The 19,405-nt window shown below is 39.9% G+C and overlaps 1 protein-coding gene across 5 annotated transcripts in view; it reads left to right on the top strand.

Annotated features, from left to right (window-relative positions):
- The window catches only part of CNTN5 (contactin 5), a 602,217-nt gene that overhangs the window by 455,259 nt on the left and 127,553 nt on the right, over nucleotides 1-19,405 (top strand). For all 5 annotated transcript variants that reach the window (XM_085064530.1, XM_085064543.1, XM_085064523.1 and 2 more), the window contains one exon: nucleotides 16,443-16,624. In XM_085064530.1, coding sequence (XP_084920656.1) covers nucleotides 16,443-16,624 — 182 coding nt within the window. The remainder of the gene's footprint in view (nucleotides 1-16,442; nucleotides 16,625-19,405) is intronic.

Genomic DNA, 19,405 nt, shown 5'->3' with positions numbered 1-19,405 from the left:
AAATATACAGGTTTTTTTAAGCCTCAAAATGAACAAGTTATCATAGTCTGAGCAAGGATACAGTACTGGTTTTTCCAAGTTGGCAGGAAAAGCTGTAAGTTCCTACCCTCTTCAATGAGCCCAGACCCTTGGCCTCAGAGGCCAAGCAAGAAAAATGCAAGTGTCAGAAACATATCTTTCTTTTTTTTCCATTATTATTCTTTCTGGCACATAACTTTAGGCTGTTGTCTTCTTTCCATTTCAAATAATTCTACTTTCACTCTTTCACACAGATTTTTTTATTTTAAATTGTGTATAATGCACACACCCTATCTGACCCTTACACTTCAGCCTTTTCCTTAGTGCATTTTTGTTTGTGCATTACACCAGACTTATATTTTATTTGCTATATAAAAGTCACATTTCATTGGTTTTCTGCCTCTGATCAGAAAAAAAAGAAATAGAGTTTGTATTATCATAGTGCCAGCAGCCAATTTTGAGTGAGTAATCATATTTTATTTCTCATTAAAACAAATTACAGGATGGGGATTATTGCAGTACTTGTAGATTACCAGAGTTTTCAATCTTTGCTTGCAAAATAAGGGACACGTAGACTGCCAAAAGGATTGTTTTGCTAAAAATAAAAAAAGTTTTATGCATCCTTTTTTTTTATGCTATGGTTATTTTTTAACCACATAGTGCAACACATAGATATTTGAATCAAAAGAATCAGTAGAGAACAACACTGACAGATGATTTTTCTTATGACCCATTTGCTTTTCTGTATTTTTCAGAGACTATTTTATGCTTTTGCTAGTTCTGTACAATAGTAACATACATGTGATATACCAACATTCTTTCTAAGTGCTAGGTTATTTCACTTTGGAAATGTAAAAACTATGTTTTTGTTTTGAAATACCCTTAGTTAATGATAAGGATAGATTAACAATATCTACTTTCTTTTATTACTGAATTATGATGAGGCTGTTCTGATAGATGTGTTGTTCATGTTGTCATATTTAATGTCGCCTTAATAATTCTATCATTGACTTTATTTGGAAGAGGTTTATAGTTCAGTTCTAAACATTACTCCCATCTGTAATATGGCTTGCAAGAACTCGACTGATAGTCCATTTAAAAATCTTGCTTCTTAAATAAAATAAAATAAAAATAAGGTGAAGCTACATATATTTAAGTCACACAAGTAATGAAATTTAGAGTTTTTTAATCTAAGAAATGTTCAAAATGTTCTCTTGAAACAATGAACTCTGAATCAATTCAGATTAATAAATATCTCAAAGTTTTAAATCCATTAAATATAGTAATTTTTTGTTAACTTCTTTGCCTGGTTTTCTTTTACCAGACTTTCCTAATTGATCTTCCAGCTTATAATAAAAAGTGCTATTATTTGTTTTATGTCAGTACCAATATTTTCATTAGACCTGTTGTGGGTGCACCATCCCTGGAAATGTTTAAGGCCAGGCTGGATGAGGCTCTAAGCAACCTGGTCTAGAGGAAGGTGCTCCTGCCTGTGGCAGTAGGGCTTGACCTCAATAATCTTTGTTTCCTTCCAACTCAAACCATTCTATATATCTACATAAAGAAAGCTTAGTAAACATTTTTCAATATGCAGAAATAAAAGCAAAGTGTTTGGATAAGTGAATATAATACCTAAGCAAATATCAGAGTGGCCAAATAAAAAAATTTTTATGGTCTGCTGGAGAGAATTTGACTGTACCTCTGGAGACTTGTGTGAAGTTTCTGAAGAAGTTATTTTTTAAGCCAATGGCATAGGGTAATGGCTATGAAGCAGGTTTCTCAACATTATAAATCTTTTTTCAGGGGTAAAAAAATAGACTGCAAGTTCAAAAGTTAAAGGGCTGTTTCAGTGAGATCTGGTCAGTTTCTGGCAAATAATGTAATGATGAAGAGAATAGTTTGAGAAAAGAAGGTAAAGGCATCCAGGAATGCATGTTTGGTCAGAGGTTTCGTAGTACCTGATTCCATTCTTTTCTTGCTCTGCCACATAACTATATGTGACTTTTACCAGGAGCAAGAAGTTCACAAACAACAATTTTACAGTGAGTCACAGATCCATGTTGCACACTTCTCTGTCTAGCACATGCAGTTATCCTTTTGGTCTCTCCACACAGGGGAATAGAAGATTCCAGCATTGCACCATATTGTTTCCTAACTTCAAAGGAGTAACCTCAACCTTCTCTGTTCTTCAAATCTGTAAATTATGGCTTTTTACTTTCAGACCACCAGGTAAAACCATGAGCCAAGTCTTCCATATATTTCTGTCTGACTTCTGTCCTTCTGTTGGCTTATCTTGGCAAATCCAGTATTACCTACTGGTCTAGAATGTTTCCAAAGAGGATATCCATGTGCTGGCTGTAGTTGCCAAGATTCTTCCTGCCTCCAGACCAGGCAGGAAGCATCTCCTGTTACAAACTTTCAAGAGTTACAAACAGACAAGATGTTCCTGTAACCCCACCCCTTCCCAGTAATCTAATTTTGAAAAAGGTCTCATGAGGGTTTCTGTTCTGGGATCAGACCCTTTTCCAACCTAAATCTCCTTATCACTAGCATGAATCCACCTCTTGCTTCAGCCCTAGTGTTATGCTAAAGAGTAGCAGAGCTCAGGCACTGGTGATGCTTCAAAACCAACTTAAAGTTAACCTCTGTTAACTGCACTACACTGAAAACAAAGGGCATTGGCATGAGTGAGCAGTCAAGCAGGCAAGAAGCAGATGAGTATTATTAGGTATAACATGGGAATAGAGCATAATTTTCACTGGTTTTATAAATATATGTGTGTTGGTTTGAAAATAAACCAGTGGGAGATCACAAGTCAAGATTGAAATTAAAAATAAGTGAAATAATACAAGGAAAAGCACTGACAAAGTCAGATACAACCTAACACCCTGTTAGGGTGGTAGTAGCAGTCCAACTGAAGTAGTCCAGTTGAAGCGGTGATCCTGTGAAGATCTAGTCTCCAGCTGAAGATCCAGTGGTAGCTCTGGTCCTCTGGGAACCCAGTAGACAGGGCTCCCTCAGGCAGTTCCAAGGCCAGGTTATATCCACGTGGGAACACCTGGCTCCTCCCTCCTGGGCAGAGCATCCCACAATGGGATGAGATAAGTCCATGAGTCACACGGTGGGTCCCTGATGGCCCATTGCCTGTCATGCGGGGTGGGTCGTTAGCAAGTGATAATAGCTAACAGATGGCCCATTGCCTGTCATCCGGAGTGGGTGATAGCAGCTAATGGCCCACAGCTGGTGGTAATAGAATACTTAACTACATCAATATTGCAACCTAGGACATTCTCCACCCCTTATTCTATTACCATCTACACAGTTCTCACTTAAGATAAGGTCTCCTTGTGGGACACAACGGGTTTCCCCATCTGCCTGCATCACCCACCAAGTATAACCAGGTCCTTGGGCAAAAACCACTCCACGGATGGGTTTGCCTTTGCCTGAGGTGGGACTAATCCAAACAGTCTTTCCTAAAAAACCTCTTATGTGTACCACAGGGACTTTATCTCCATCCACTGTGTGCAAAGGTTCGGACTCGTCAGGACCGGCTCGATTGATAGAACCCCTTGTGTTAACCATCCAGGTGGCCTTTGCTAAGTTCAGTTCCCAATTTTTGAAGGTTCCCCCGCCAAGTGCCTTCAAAGTTGTCTTAAGTAGTCCGTTGCACCGTTCAACTTTCCCGGCAGCTGGTGCATGATAGGGGATATGGTATATCCATTCAATTCCGTGTTCTCTAGCCCAGGTGCTTATGAGGCCATTCTTGAAATGGGTTCCATTGTCAGACTCGATTCTCTCAGGGGTACCATGTCCCCACAGGACTTGCTTTTCCAGACCCAAGATGGTGTTCCGGGCAGTAGCATGAGGCACAGGGTAGGTCTCTAACCATCCCGTGGTTGCTTCCACCATGGTCAGCACGTAGCGCTTTCCTTGGCGGGTTTGGGGAAGGGTGATGTAGTCAACTTCCCCATACCTGTACTTTGACCATCGTCCACCGTACCACAGAGGCTTCACCCGCTTGGCCTGTTTGATTGCAGCGCAAGTCTCACAGCTGTGGATGACCTGTGAGATGTTGTCCATGGTCAAGTCCACCCCTCGGTCACGAGCCCACCTGTATGTCTCATCTCTCCCTTGATGACCAGAGGCATCATGGGCCCAACGAGCTAGAAATAATTCTCCTTTGTGCTGCCAGTCCAGATCCACCTGTGACACTTCCACCATGGCAGCTCGGTCCACCTGCTCGTTGTTACGATGCTCTTCATTAGCCCGACTCTTAGGTACATGTGCATCCACGTGTCGAACTTTCACGGTCAGCTTTTCTGCCCGGGCGGCAATGTCCTGCCAAATCTCAGCGGCCCAGATGGGTTTTCCTCTGCGCTGCCAGTTAGCCTTTCTCCAGCGATCTAACCATCCCCACAGTGCATTGGCTACCATCCAGGAGTCGGTGTAGAGATAGAGCCTTGGCCATTTCTCTCATTCGGCAATATCCAAAGCCAGTTGGATGGCTTTAAGCTCTGCGACCTGACTCGATCCACCTTGTCCCTCGGTAGCCTGTACAGCTTGTCGTGTGGGGCTCCATACTGCAGCTTTCCATTTCCGATCTGCGCCTACAATTCGGCAGGACCCATCGGTGAAGAGGGCATAGCGTCTTTCCCTCTCCGGCAGCTCGTTATACGGGGGTGCTTCCTCGGCACGTGCTACTTTCTCCTCTGCTTCTTCTGAAGATAATTTAAAAGTCTCACCTTCAGGCCAGTTTGTTATAATTTCCAGAATCCCAGGGCGATTCGGGTTTCCAATACGGGCGCGCTGTGTGATGAGGGCAATCCATTTGCTCCACGTGGCATCAGTGGCATGGTGGGTAGAGGGAACCCTTCCCTTGAACATCCACCCCAGCACTGGCAATCGGGGTGCACGGAGAAGTTGTGTTTCTGTGCCGATCACCTCTGAGGCAGCTTGGACTCCTTCGTAAGCTGCCAAGATTTCTTTCTCGGTGGGAGTGTAGTTGACTTCAGACCCTCTGTAACTTCGACTCCAGAATCCCAGTGGTCGACCTCGGGTCTCACCAGGCACCTTCTGCCAAAGGCTCCAGGACAGACCATGGCTCCCAGCTGCAGAGTAAAGCACATTCTTTACTTCTGGCCCTGTCCTGACTGGGCCAAGGGCTACTGCATGAGCGATCTCCTGTTTGATCTGGGTGAAGGCTTGCTGCTGTTCAGGGCCCCAGTGGAAATCGTTCTTCTTGCGGGTTATGAGGTATAGAGGACTCACGATCTGGCTGTACTCAGGGATGTGCATTCTCCAAAAGCCTATGGCGCCTAGGAAAGCTTGCGTCTCCTTCTTGTTGGTTGGTGGAGACATCGCAATGATCTTATTGATGACCTCAGAAGGAATCTGACGCCGTCCGTCTTGCCACTTTACTCCCAGGAACTGGATCTCTCGGGCAGGTCCCTTGACTTTACTCTTCTTGATGGCAAACCGGCTTCCAGGAGAATTCTGATGATTTTCTCTCCTTTCCCAAATACTTCCGTTGCTGTGTCCCCCCACACAATGATGTCATCAATATACTGCAGATGTTCTGGAGCCTCACCCTTTTCCAGTGCAGCCTGGATCAGTCCATGGCAGATGGTGGGACTGTGCTTCCACCCCTGGGGCAGTCAGTTCCACATGTACTGCACACCTCTCCAGGTGAAAGCAAACTGAGGCCTGCACTCTGCTGCCAGAGGAATGGAGAAAAAGGCATTGGCAATGTCGATGGTCGCATACCACTTTGCTGCCTTGGATTCCAGCTCGTACTGAAGTTCCAGCATATCTGGTACAGCAGCACTCAGTGGTGGTGTGACTTCATTCAGGCCACGGTAATCCACTGTCAGTCTCCATTCTTCACTGGACTTACGCACCGGCCATATAGGGCTGTTAAAGGGTGAGTGAGCCTTGCTGACCACCCCTTGGCTCTCCAGTTCCTGAATCATCTTATGGATGGGGGCCACAGAGTCTCTGTCAGTGCGGTATTGCCGGCGGTGCACTGTTGCTGTAGCAATTGGTACCCGCTGTTCTTCAATTCTCAGTAGTCCTACAGCAGACGGGTTATCTGAGAGACCAGGCAGGGTATTCAGTTGTCTTATGTCTTCCGTCTCTACGGCTGCTATCCCAAAAGCCCAGCGATGTCCCTTCGGGTCCTTGAAATATCCACTCCTGAGATAATCTATGCCGAGGATGCATGGGGCGTCTGGACCAGTCACAATGGGGTGTTTCTGCCACTCGTTCCCAGTTAAACTCACTTCAGCTTCCAGTACAGTCAGCTGCTGGGATCCTCCTGTCACCCAAGAAATAGAAATGGATTCGGTCCCCACATACCTGGATGGCATCAGGGTGCACTGAGCGCCGGTGTCAACCAAAGCCGTGTATCTTTGTGGGTCAGACGTGCCAGGCCATCGGATCCACACAGTCCAATAGATCCGATTGTCCCTTTCCTCTACCTGGCTAGAGGCAGGGCTCCTCTAATCCTGTTTTTGGTGCACGATGTTCTTCTCCTGTAAATGTGTTCCTGAGGTCCCTTCAAGAGGATCAGTCATATTATCGCTTCCATTCTGTCTGGAGTTCTGTCCACAAGAGACTGGGGCAGTGTTGTACCTAGATGAGCCTCCTGACGTGGATGTTTCTGTTTTCAATTCACGTACCCGGGCTGCTAAGGAGGAGGTGGGTTTCCTATCCCACTTTCTCATGTCTTCCCCATGCTCCTGAAGGAAAAACCAGAGGTCACGTCGTGGGGTTTGTCTTCTTTCCCTGGCTGGGGGACGTCTGCTCCTGATGGCAGAGACTCTGGTTGGTTTCGGTGTGACATGAAAAAATCCTTCTTTGAGCTCTTTCCTTAGTTTCTGATTCTCTTCAATCAAGCTCCAGACTTGCTCGGCCAGGTTTGTTTCCACTGATGAGACCTGGGTATGTAGTGGAGCGGTGACAGTGTCCTCATAAATTCTCAGTTTGTTTGCTAACACGCCCACCTGGTCTTCGCCTTCCCTCCACTGCAGTGTTGCCAGGTAACGAGAGTATATCTCTGGTCCAAGCCGCGCGAATCTTAGCCACATTTGTGAAGTGCACTGGACGTTATCTGGGCTCTTGGGGAATCTCTCGTTGTCCGAGAAAATGATCTCTAGTACGGCCAATTCCCTCAGGCATCGGATACCTTGTTCTATTGTGTTCCATTTTCTCTGGTGCATCTGGAGGTCTTCTTTGCAGAGGTATCTGTCCCGTACACTCGCCAGCAATCGCCGCCAGAGGCTGAGAGTTTCCTGGGTTCTCCCAATCCCCTGGTCAATAACCACATCCTGGGACAGGGATCCCAGTTGCCTGGCCTCACTTCCATCCAGAATGGTGTCGTTAGCTGCGGCATCCCAGATACGGAGCAGCCAGGTCAGGATGGACTCGTTCGCCTGCCGGGTGAATTCCCTCCGTAGGTCACGCAGCTCCCCCAGGGATAGAGAGCGAGTGATGATCTCCGGCTCTGTCTCTTCTGCTTGGTGAGATGGTCCTGCCGCATCCCCATCAGTCGCTATGCGGACTGATTTGCTCTTTGATTTCTTTTTCTGGACGGGGGCAACTGCTACGGGCTTCAGCTGTTCTGATTTGCTTTGTTTCTGCTCCTCAAGAAGACAAAATATTGTTCTGATCTTCAGCATGAGGTACACGGTGCTGGTCGCAGAGAAAAAAGAAAACAGAACTGACAGGAAGATTATGCCATCCTTAGCATCCAGGGAGAACTCAATATTGTCAAGGACGGCTGTGCCTGACCTGAAATGTTGGAAGAAACCGCTCTCTCTTCCTAGCCCCAGAGGCTGGGTGCGATTGCTGAGGAGGTCCCAGACAAAGCAGCTCAGGTTAGGCCAGGCAGACAAAGTCGAGTATATATAACGAATGGTGTTCATTGCCTCACAGGTAACCATGCCATAGGCATAATAAACCAATAGAGCAATTCTCATGCCATTCCCTGGTCGCAACAGGAGCAATATGACAGGCAGATAGTATCCCATTTGAGGAAAAATATAGAGAGCGAGATACAATACCCATATAGATAAGCTGAGCATCATGGTGCTAGGATTTCTGCGTTTCCCCAGGTCGTGCCCCACGTTGGGCGCCAAAATATGTGTTGGTTTGAAAACAAACCAGTGGGAGATCACAAGTCAAGATTGAAATTAAAAATAAGTGAAGTAATACAAGGAAAAGCACTGACAAAGTCAGATACAACCTAACACCCTGTTAGGGTGGTAGTAGCAGTCCAACTGAAGTAGTCTAGTTGAAGTGGTGATCCTGTGAAGGTTTAGTCTCCAGCTGAAGATCCAGTGGTAGCTCTGGTCTTCTGGGAACCCAGTAGACAGGGCTAGCTCAGGCAGTTCCAGGGCCAGGTTATATCCAGGTGGGAACACCTGGCTCTTCCCTCTTCGGCAGAGCATCTCACAATGGGATGAGATAAGTTCATGAGTCACACGGTGGGTCCCTGATGGCCCATTGCCTGTCATGCGGGGTGGGTCATTAGCAAGTGATAATAGCTAACGGATGGCCCATTGCCTGTCATCCGGAGTGGGTGATAGCAGCTAATGGCCCACAGCTGGTGGTAATAGAATACTTAACTACATCAATATTGCAACCTAGGACAATATGTTTGTGTATATATATATATATTTACATAAGCAACCACAACAGAAAAGCACTCTAACATCTGGGATATAAATCAGGCTTCATTGTTTTTAGGGCCAAGTATGACAGTTCTGATGTCTATTTATTTGGGTTATGTCACCAAATCTTTGGTTTTCTCCCTGAGTATAAGCTTTCTTTTCCTTGGTAAAATGTATGAAACTTTTCAGGGAGTGCTTCTTTGCTAAGGATTCTGATAGCTCATGGGATAGCCATTCAGCCCTGGCAGTTATTTTTTCCTAGTTATTGTCTTTTGGAAAATATTAAGCTCCTTGTACTTCTCCATGAACACAAAACAGTCCTTTCCTCTTCCCACAGTTATGGTTACATGACACAGACCCACAGAAACACCTTTGGTATTAAAGATAACCTGATTCCACGCTGAGGACATTCAGAGCACATTAACAGCTCCCATTTCCATGGAATCCTGTGACTCTATCACATACATTTTTATCCCCCACAGGAACTACTGGCCAAAAGTATGAAAGGACATGATGTATCACTGCAATGATAAATGAAAGATGGAGGTTTGAGGGATTCTAACCAGATTTAATAGACATTTTGCAGGCAACTAGAAAGCTAATTTTGACTTGTCTTTTAAATGTATTATGGTACTCACAATTTAATGACATGTCAAGATCCCTGGCTTGCATTAAATGAAGCAAATCATTCTAGGTGCTATACATCCTATTCGTTGTTGGAACTAGGATGCAAACATTCAGTGATTTTCCTACATATAGCAGAATTGCTGTGGGAACAAGCCATGCTGGTAAATTAGCATTTTCAAGCCTTAAGCTAATTCACAGTGTAGAAGTCCACAGGTAGTAATTTACCTCTACTCTTAAAACTAAGTCTTATCAAGATGTTCTTTTTTACATCTAGAGGTCACAGAGACATGAATAGTCTGTTTTCTCTTTTTTAAACAGAGAAACCATGTCATAGAATATTAATATGGTTTGATGATTTGCCTAAAATGAAACTGCATGATAGATACAAAAACTGATACAGAAATACTTGTTTCTGAGTTCCATAGAACAAAAAATCATGTGACTCCATGTCCCTTCACACCATTCTCATTACTGGAAAAATATTTTGTTAACCCTATCAGATGCTAAGCCTGGAAGCTGTGGAAACCACTTTTACAGTTTATTCATAGCAAAACCATTGCAAGAGGGAAATGAGCACTCTCAGCAGAACAACATTTGTCACTGTTATAAGTAGGGATATGCTTTCCCCTCAAGATAAGCTTGTGATGAGAGGAAGGAACCTTTTTAAACACAAGAATGACATCTTCAGCTGAGTTTGTTTATATGACACAAATAGATCCAGTATTCTCTTTTTCTTTGCTTTGATAGCATATATTTTTATGTCAAACAAATCTTTCTAACATTTTAATCAATCTCAAGTTCATTTTTAGCTCATACTGAATAAGTAATTGTGTTACATAAATACTTGGTGCTAGAACCAGGTTGTATTTTGTTCCTGGTTTTCAGGTTGAATTTATTTCTGCCCTCCTTTAAATGTTCTTTAATAGACTTCAAAATACTGTCACAAATATTGCAATCACTCCTAGCAATGTAATAAAAATTCTTTGGTAAATCTCAAGTAGGCCTCATTCTGCCTCACTCGAAAACCAAAAAATTAGATTTGATTGCTTTTACCATAAGGCATAAGGAAAGTGGGAAACAAACCGACAAAACTGCAAGTCCTCATCGGTAGAATGTCATTCTTGAAGAAGAAATATTACTAATTCCTTCCCTTTCTCTCTCAGAACCATGAAAGAAAAATGTTATATGTTACTAAAATCTGTGTTCAGTAATTTGCATAGCTTTGCTCCAGGTTTAAAGCTAGAGGAACTCTTTCTTTTTTTCATTCCAAACTTACTATCCAGAAGCATATGTGAAGTCTTTCTCTCTGTGAGAGAGTCTGAGTGGATCAGGAGGCAAAAATTCTAACATTTGTCCAGAATAGGTCCCCAGAGCTGCCATTTCTGTGCTTCTCTTCAGGATTTCCCACAAAGAAATAAATGCATAAAGCGCTGCGGCACAAGAGACTTAAATGCAGCACTCCTGGAAATAATCACACTCACTCTCTTCAAACTCTGTCTGATTAGCAGGCTCAAAGTCATCTTGCACTCTCCAGACACACTGGATTTATGTTTACATTTGCATCATGATTGATGGTAGAACTGTATTTTTTTTTAATTTCTGGGCTCATTGTAACTAGTCTTCTGGATCCTCTGGATCTGTGCACATCCACTGTGTGTATATGTACAGAAGAGTTGGGAAGTCCTAGATCCATTCCAGCTACAGAAATTCTGCCTGGAAAAAGTTTGGAACAGAGAAAAATGACACAAAATTTCAGTTATAAAATAGCTTTAACACAAGGCAAATAAACACAGTTCTACCGTAGAACTGTGGCCCTGAGGTTCTCTATGAGCACCTGAAAATTACATGTCATCTTTTCAAGCAAATTTTCTGCTTCAAAGCATTTGTTTCTAACTTAAAATCAGGAATTCTTCATGTATTATCCGAGATATCATGTATGTCTTTTGTTTTTCAAATTGCTTCAGATTCTCTTCTCAACAGCCTTGATCAAGTCACAGGCTGGGGGTAGTTTACCTATTGTTATGTCTGTAATACTTTTTAGAAGGATGTCCACTTACTTCAGAATGCCCCCAGCCATACACTGAGGTTGGGTGTGATAGAGAGACTAGAAAAAATTGTTTCTGGATTGCTGAGGAAAAAAAGAGTTTATTTCCATCATTTTTTTAATAGACATGATAGCTCAATACCTCTTCAATCCCACAGTATAAATAGCATCTACAGTATATCTACAGTACTATGACAGAAATATAATACAGAATTTTACAATGAGGACAAGGCTGAATACATAGGAGGAGATGTTTGGCTGTTTTGTATTATTTTTTTTACTTGGGCTCTTGTGATTTCATTAAGAGCAAATACCATTACCTAACTTTTAAATGCAAAACCAGAAGGCTGTGGGAGAGATTTTCCACTTTGCTCACTACTTGTCAAACCGATATCTTGCCTATTGTGGTTCTTCTGTTCTCATTTGATTACACCTTAATCAGGTGACTCGTTTGTTCATGATTAACTCAAATTTAAGAATTTGGGAAAAAAAATAAACTCACCAAAAATGTCAGTTATATAATCTAACTTAGGATATTGAACAGCTATGTTTAAATCTAAATTTGGCTATTGAATAGTTAAGTGTCAAGACTGAGACCACAGTTTAGGTTGTGATCAACCAATAAAGAGAAGCTCTGCAGTATAATTCACTGCGAATAATGAACCATTATAGATAATGAATCATCATCATATATAGCACTATTTTAGAAGCTAGAGATGCTCTAACATGCTGTAATTTAAAGTGTGAAGAAAATATTGTGGAGCTGGATATGCAGCCAAGCAGGCACTGTCCTTGCTCTGTGCCATAAAGAACAAGCTAGCAGTGGTAGGAAAGCACATCCACATTAATACATGACACTCATATATGCAACAGAATTTTTCAGCACAGTCATGGACGTTTGTTGAAGTGACTTGCAGACCTTGACTTGCTCCTGCACACTGGCTTCAAGCTCATCACCATTTCCTTCTATTCCATTTAATTTTTAAATCACCATACTCACTGCTGCTATATTTCATTAGTTCTAACTATCTTTTAATAACCAAATGAAAGGAAAAGTGGTGATCATGTCTTCTCAAACTCTGAATGGATTTATATGGGACATTTAAAAGGTAGATGTGAATGGTCTTTGGGCATTCCTGGAAAGCATCTGACAGAGAGAATTTCATTATAGTCTTCAACATTTAATCCTCATAATTATCCTGTAATAATTAGAAGATATTTAACACAGTTGCAAGACAGAAGGGCATAAGAAAATAAAGGGTTTTTTCCTAGTCTCCATAGGCATGCAGTGGTCCTGAAGATATATTATGATGTGAACCTGTGGGTTTGAAGGCACAGCTCAGAACAGTGATGCATGGTAGAGAGAAATCGTATGGAGAGGAATTGAAATTACAGTAGAAGATAAAATATTTCAAAATATCACATCAATCTGCACCAACCAAATATAGAAAAAGTAATCTATGTATTCCTATTTAAAATATTCTTGAAATACTAGGAGCTCAGATCCATGGAAAAGGTATTTTAAAATTCAGACATTACTCTTATTTCCATCTCACCCCTTTCCCAAAATAAACATGTGCATTAGGGCTGTATTGAAATTATTTCATGTGTGAAATTGGCAGGAAGAATAAATGCTTCCAATAATTTTTTAAAATATTTTTATTTCCATATTTTATTGAAACTTGTGAAGAATTTCCAACTAATTGAATAGTACTCATCCCAAATAATATAGTGCTGACAACCAACTCTTATAATCTCTTCTAAATGCAAAGGTAAAATTATAACTCATGTTTTCTTCAAATTCCTAGTGTACAAGCCCACAGTAATGTCTATCACAGTCACCAGGGACCTTTTAGAATTTTTATTTCTGTTTAGATTAATGACAAGTGGAATCATTATATTTCTGAAATCAAGTATGGTTTTTCTTGGTGATACTATGATTTGCCAGTTATATTCAGAAGATTTTTTTCCAAAAGTGAGGAGAAATCTTGTCTTTGAACTCAATTGAAGCTCAAATCAATTTAGTCACAGGAGTTGAATGTCAAGAGGGTTACAATAAATGAGAAAACTTTGTTCCCACAACCGTCTGCTGAGACCAAAATAGAAATGGATTATAATGGTAATAAGATTCAATAATTATGCATATAACATTAAACTCATATTAATGCTAGAAATACTTCTGCAGTTGCTCTCTTTTTTAAAAAGCTGTGGATCACTTGAAAAGATGAAAAATGTGCAAATGTTAGTTAGCTTTTATGGAGGATTTTATGAGTTTTCTAGAACAGTCAGACAATTTTATTCTTTCACATCCTCACTCATGTTTCATTTCATTTTAACAGAAGTCACAGAAGAGAAATAGGTATAGATATATTTTTATTTCAGATGTAAGATTCATGCGTCACTTGTAAGTTATGCAAGGAAAATAAGCTTCATTAAACCGAACTACACGTTGTCTGCAAATACTGATTTGTAATATGGGAGTATTTTCCTTTGAAGTCATTAAAACTGCACAGCTAGAGTAACTTTATCTCTTTGAAAAATTCCACTTACTACCTCATACTGATGAAGAAATAAGTGGGTTGTTTTAAAATATGTTTCCTAATGACCCAGACAACCAATTTCCTCTGTGTTTACCATGTTATACGCATTTACTTGCTGAAGGAAACACAAATGCAAATTTCAAAAAATTAGTTAAATGCAATTTAAAGGAAATTTTCCAAATACATGAATTTCAGAATAATCTCATGGCAGCTAAATGAGACAATTTTCATGGTTTATAAGCTCTTCACACTTTCTCAGAAATACACACTACCAAAAAAAATTCCTTTTGGCAGTCCTATTCAGCAGAACCTGTTTTCCTCCATGACAATAGAGAAAACACATTTTTGTCACTGATTGTAGTGGAAGCAGGGCTGAAGGCCAAATAGCTATCAATAGGCCACAAGCATGACACCCTTACAGTGCCAAAAAAAGGTATGTGGACACTTATTTCAGTCATTAGTGCGTCAGAAAGAAATATCCTATTTATCCTTCATATTTAAAATTCACCATGTTGAAGTACTTGAATCAGATAGGAATAGGAAGTTCTTTTATTCTTCTAACTGTAAAGTATGAAAAATAACTTTAATAGGAAACAAACTTTATCAATTAGAACCATACAAAGAACCATACAAGCTGCAGAAGAGTCCTCAAATCAAGTCTACAGGACACCAAAATTTGAAATCAGTCATCAACAAAGTAAGGTTAAAAATGAGAAAGCTACCAAGCTTCTATCGTGATAGAGTAGAGCAAAATCAAACCAAGAAAATGTCTTAATATCCACACCAATCACATGATCCAAAAATGTCTATAAAAAGAAAAATATATACATAATTGGAGACCCAGAAAGAAAAGAGATCAGTTTGTTTTGTTTAGCAAGGAGAAACAAAAAAAGTTCCATGCATGTATTTCTACTGTGGAGCACAGTGATAAAAGATCATTTTGCAAGAATAGCAAAATACCATAGGGCCATGTCTCAGAGATGAATGCAAACACCCAAAAGAAAGTTCATTTTGTCAGGTTAATTAATCAATGCAGCAAACTGATAAGGGAAATAATGATTGTTTCTTTCTGGTATATTAAAATAAATTCCATATGGGACTATATGGTGGTTTTGGAAGGTACTGATGTTAATAGACTCAGTGAAATTCAGTGATATGTGACATGCAGGAGTTAAAATTCAAGAAATTTTCTGATATCTAACTACAAGTTTGGGAATTTTCTTAATCTCTGTAAAGAATTAGAATTTGGAGCATTGTGCCTGCAAGTTTGAGTACAAATGCAGTAACTCAAAGCCTGTTTTTTAAAGGCTGAAGAATAAGCAGAATTGGTTGCCATATATTTATTTTTTGGGTATCCAACTGGATACCCGGAAATAGTGAGGGAAAGGTGATATTCTTAATGCAATTTCACATAGTTACAGCAAGTGGAAGTCAGCAATCATGACAGCAATTCATAACGGTTTTGAATTTAAACTAAATAAATTTGAATTTTGACTATTATGAAGCACTTTTCCTCATCTAAACTGCCACAAGATCCTATGTTTATATCTAAGCTTAGACTTGAAAAAAGGTCAAATAAATACAAAATATGTTTTTCAAAAAGTTCCATTTTCGGTTATGGTTTCCTCCAAGTTTCTTGTGGAGTACATGAAGCAGACTGGTTTTCAGGTCACAATCAAATATTTTTTAACAACTGCTCTCTTTTTTTTTTCTTTTTTTTCCTCCTTAAATATCTGCCGCATTTAGACAAATGTATGTCTGTGCAATAAAGCCCATTGGGTGCACAATAGGTGATGAGTGTTTGCGCTAAAAAGAAAATTTGATGAGTGCAAACACTATCTAATCCATTTCTTCCCTGAGCACGAATGTAAATGATCCAGGGTCCTCACAGATCTCTGTGGAACAGCAAGTTACGATGAAAAACCCTTCTGCTTCCACAAGCAGGAGTGTAATGCTGTGAGGCAGAAGCAGTAGTGCCATTAATACACAATACACACATTACTTGTGTCCTCTTACACATCCAGTTTTACAACTTGAAGCATATTGTAAGGAAAAGTGTCTCCAAACCTTTGGTCTCTTTAATTTATCTAAGAAAGACCGATATATTGAAATCTCCTACCTAGATTTATGTTTTCACGGATTGATCTCCTGAAGTGCAGTTTCATTGCAGAAAAATTGGGATGTGATAGAATTTGCTAAATTCATCCAAGTCTTGAAGTTGTTATTTTCTTTGACCTATCGAGTGGAAGCATTCAGGAGTAAAGCATAGAGTGCTAGAGAAACTCTAGAGAGAGTGATTTCAAGTGATTTACTTGATCTCAATAAAAACAGCCTCCCTTGTGGATGAAAGAGACACATTCCGTGCAGCAATCCATTTATTAAGGATTCCCTACAGAAAGTGAGGTATATCAACCATTATATGAACCTTAATTGTGATTATATTTTATTGCTACTTAGATTATTAAGTGTTTAAACTACCAGATAACAGAATCTATATTCTCAATAGCAGAAGAGTGTTAACATTAATTTTACTAAATATTTCAGCCCTGTTCCAACAATCTCTTGGAGGAAAGTTAATGGTCATAATCCAAGTAAAGCCCGCCTGAGAAAATCCCAAGCTGTGCTTGAAATACCTAATGTGCAGCTAGAGGACTCAGGAATGTATGAATGTAAGGCTGAAAACTCTCGTGGAAGAAATGTCTTCAGAGGACAGCTACAAGTATACAGTAAGTGTAATTGCACACAATATTGTCCTGCAATGCTTTGTCCACGCTTAAGGCTTTGAGCACACATGAAGCATTCCAAGGTTTGGTAGAAACAAAATACCTTGATATATTGAGTATCCCAATATGTCAACAATAGTATTGAATTAAGAAATATATTTTTATTCCTTAGTATAGCATTCAAGTCTGAAATACAGATAACATTGTATTCTCATAAGAACTGAATTAAATACAATTTCATATGGGATGTGTTGGGGATTTTTTAAAACTAAAGAGTATAGCTATAATTTTAAAAGTCTACGTCTTTTACTCTTGATATAACAATGACATGCAACCTAAACATGAAAAACTGTCAGAAAACAATGTTAGAGATGTTTTAGGATTATTGTCACACTTTTATTAACATTTTACCTGCGCAATGCTTAGGTGCTGAGCTTTGTCAAGTTCATTGTACTGGAATGAGAGCTGAAGTAGGGTTGGTTTTCTGCAGAAAATTCTCAGTCTAAGCATGCACACCTTGCAAAAGTTCTGATTTTCACAAAATGTTCCACATTTTCTAAGACTGGTCATCCAAAAAATTTTTGAATGACCATAAAAAAAAAATTGAGTCATGCATCACATTGAAAAGAAAAAGGAACACTGAACTTAAAAATATTTTATAAACCCCATGAATTCTATATAATATTCTTGCTGTATTCTAGAGTCTTGAAACAAAAGCTTATGTAATACATACCATGAACACTTACAAGTCAAAGTTTTGTGTATATTGCATGTAAGCATGAGTCCCACTACTTTTAATCAATTAAAGCTACACTACTTTCTAGCATTCCATGGACCCAAGAACCTTAAATACTTAGCAGAAAAGGTCTACTGTGGAAGATTATACAACAAATCTTTCAAACTGTTTTCTGTCTTCAAGTATTGCAGCCAGTGGAATTCCAAATGCTGCAGTTCAGACAGAGTCTCAAGTTAATGGATATGTCTAAGAAGGGGTTTCTCCTCTTAATCAATTTTCTTTTCCTTATTTCAGCTCATGTCTCCTTATGTTTCTCCACATTGCTATTACTAACTAATACAGAGTTCTCTGTCTTTGTTACACACTTTCATCAAATAACTGTAGACTACTATCATATATTTAGTTTATTTTCCACATATGTCAATATTTCCAGGTCCATAATCAATTTTTCTGTCTTCTCTAGCTTTTCAATGTCTTTATTTTAGCTCAGTTGATTTTAGTGGATATCAGAATATCTCTGGATCATGCCTCTTTCTTTGCTTTTCTTTCTCATCCGTCTAGAGCTCAGGGCATGCTTTTGTCTTCAATATTTTTGAATATGCTGGAAAAAAATTATGGAATGTTTAGGATGACAGTTCACACACTTAATTTCAAACTTGCCATCTTGCACTTGCAGCAAAGGTTTTATAAGATTTTTGCTGAAAGAAGCAGTCAAAGCCCAGGACCGACTCAATGCCTCATACGATGCCTACACCCTGCTGACATTTCTCTGGTATTACAAATTCTTACTATAAATTGCGTCCGTGAAAGTAGAGCAGCTCCTGAAAGTGACCTGAGGGCCAGGGGAATTTAGCTGGTCTTTTTCTACAACATTTCTTAAAATGTCAGAAATTTAAAAAATTTAATTTGAGTTACAGTGTGTATCCCAGCTCATATATGTATTAGCAGTTTTCTAGAGCTGTGAAACTACTAGATGCCAAAGCAGCTTATAAAGATTTTACAATTATCTCTGCTTCCCTCTTTTTGAGTTAAAAGAATATAACAGGTGCTTCTCCAGAGGGAACCTAAGATATTGTAAAATGAAATAGTTTTTTTCAAGAGCACCATGCAGATCTGTGGCATAAAATCACATCAAACATCACGTAGTATTCTCCACAACTCTTCCTCTCTCATTAGCCTTTTTCTTTGAGTGGAAGTAAAGGTGGTGTTTAAATCCATAGAAAACATTTTCAGTGTTAGTTTTGTTCTATTCTGTTTAGATAGAAATATGATTTTTTCATTCTTCACTGTTGTCTAAAATATATTTTTTAGAGTCACTGGCTTTATAGGATAAAGCACAATTTTAGCTCATTGGTGTTTTTTGCAATAAGACTGGGACAACGTCTTTAAAATTTTAGGAAGAGGGTCCACTTCATATTGTCTCATTCCTCTGATTAACAGATATGTGAGCCTAGTATATTATTAAGTTTCACCCATCTGCATTAGCAGGCAGTAAGGTCAGAACAGGTTACAGAGGGTTTTCAGATGGACAACACCAGCAGTGACCTCCAGTACAGCAGGACAAGGAGCACAGACTTTATGATCTCCTTACAAGTGCTTTTCCTTGGCCTCGAATGGGAATACTCCCCATGGAGTCCCTCACAGCCTGCAGTGCTCCTCAAGACAGCATTAGTGTCTCACTGTCCTACAAACCTTGGCAACTCTTTTCAGAGACGTAAGAGGGTTTGTGTGAGAAGGTTTTTACCAGCACAAAGTTTAGCCAAATGTTACTTCACAAAATTCTCAGCTTCCTTTGCTGACAGCTGATGTTGCAGGATTTGGAGGCATTATCTGAAATGGCCTTTTCTGCTGTCCCTTTTGTCCATAAAAACAGTCAACATGAATTATTTACCTGTAAGCTTACTGTCTTTACACTTACATCTTGTTCCTCCAGGTGACAACGATTACTTTGGCTCAGAAATTCAGATGTAGGCCATCATTCCTTACCAGGGGTTTCTTGTAAATTTTCAGAGCAGTCTGTAGGACCAGCTGTGACATACTGCGGTCTC

The sequence above is a fragment of the Lichenostomus cassidix genome, chromosome 1, assembly GCF_008360975.1.
Source record: "Lichenostomus cassidix isolate B80296 chromosome 1, HeHo_3.0, whole genome shotgun sequence".
Classification (NCBI taxonomy): domain Eukaryota; kingdom Metazoa; phylum Chordata; class Aves; order Passeriformes; family Meliphagidae; genus Lichenostomus; species Lichenostomus cassidix.
This window is presented reverse-complemented; position numbering and strand designations above follow the sequence as displayed.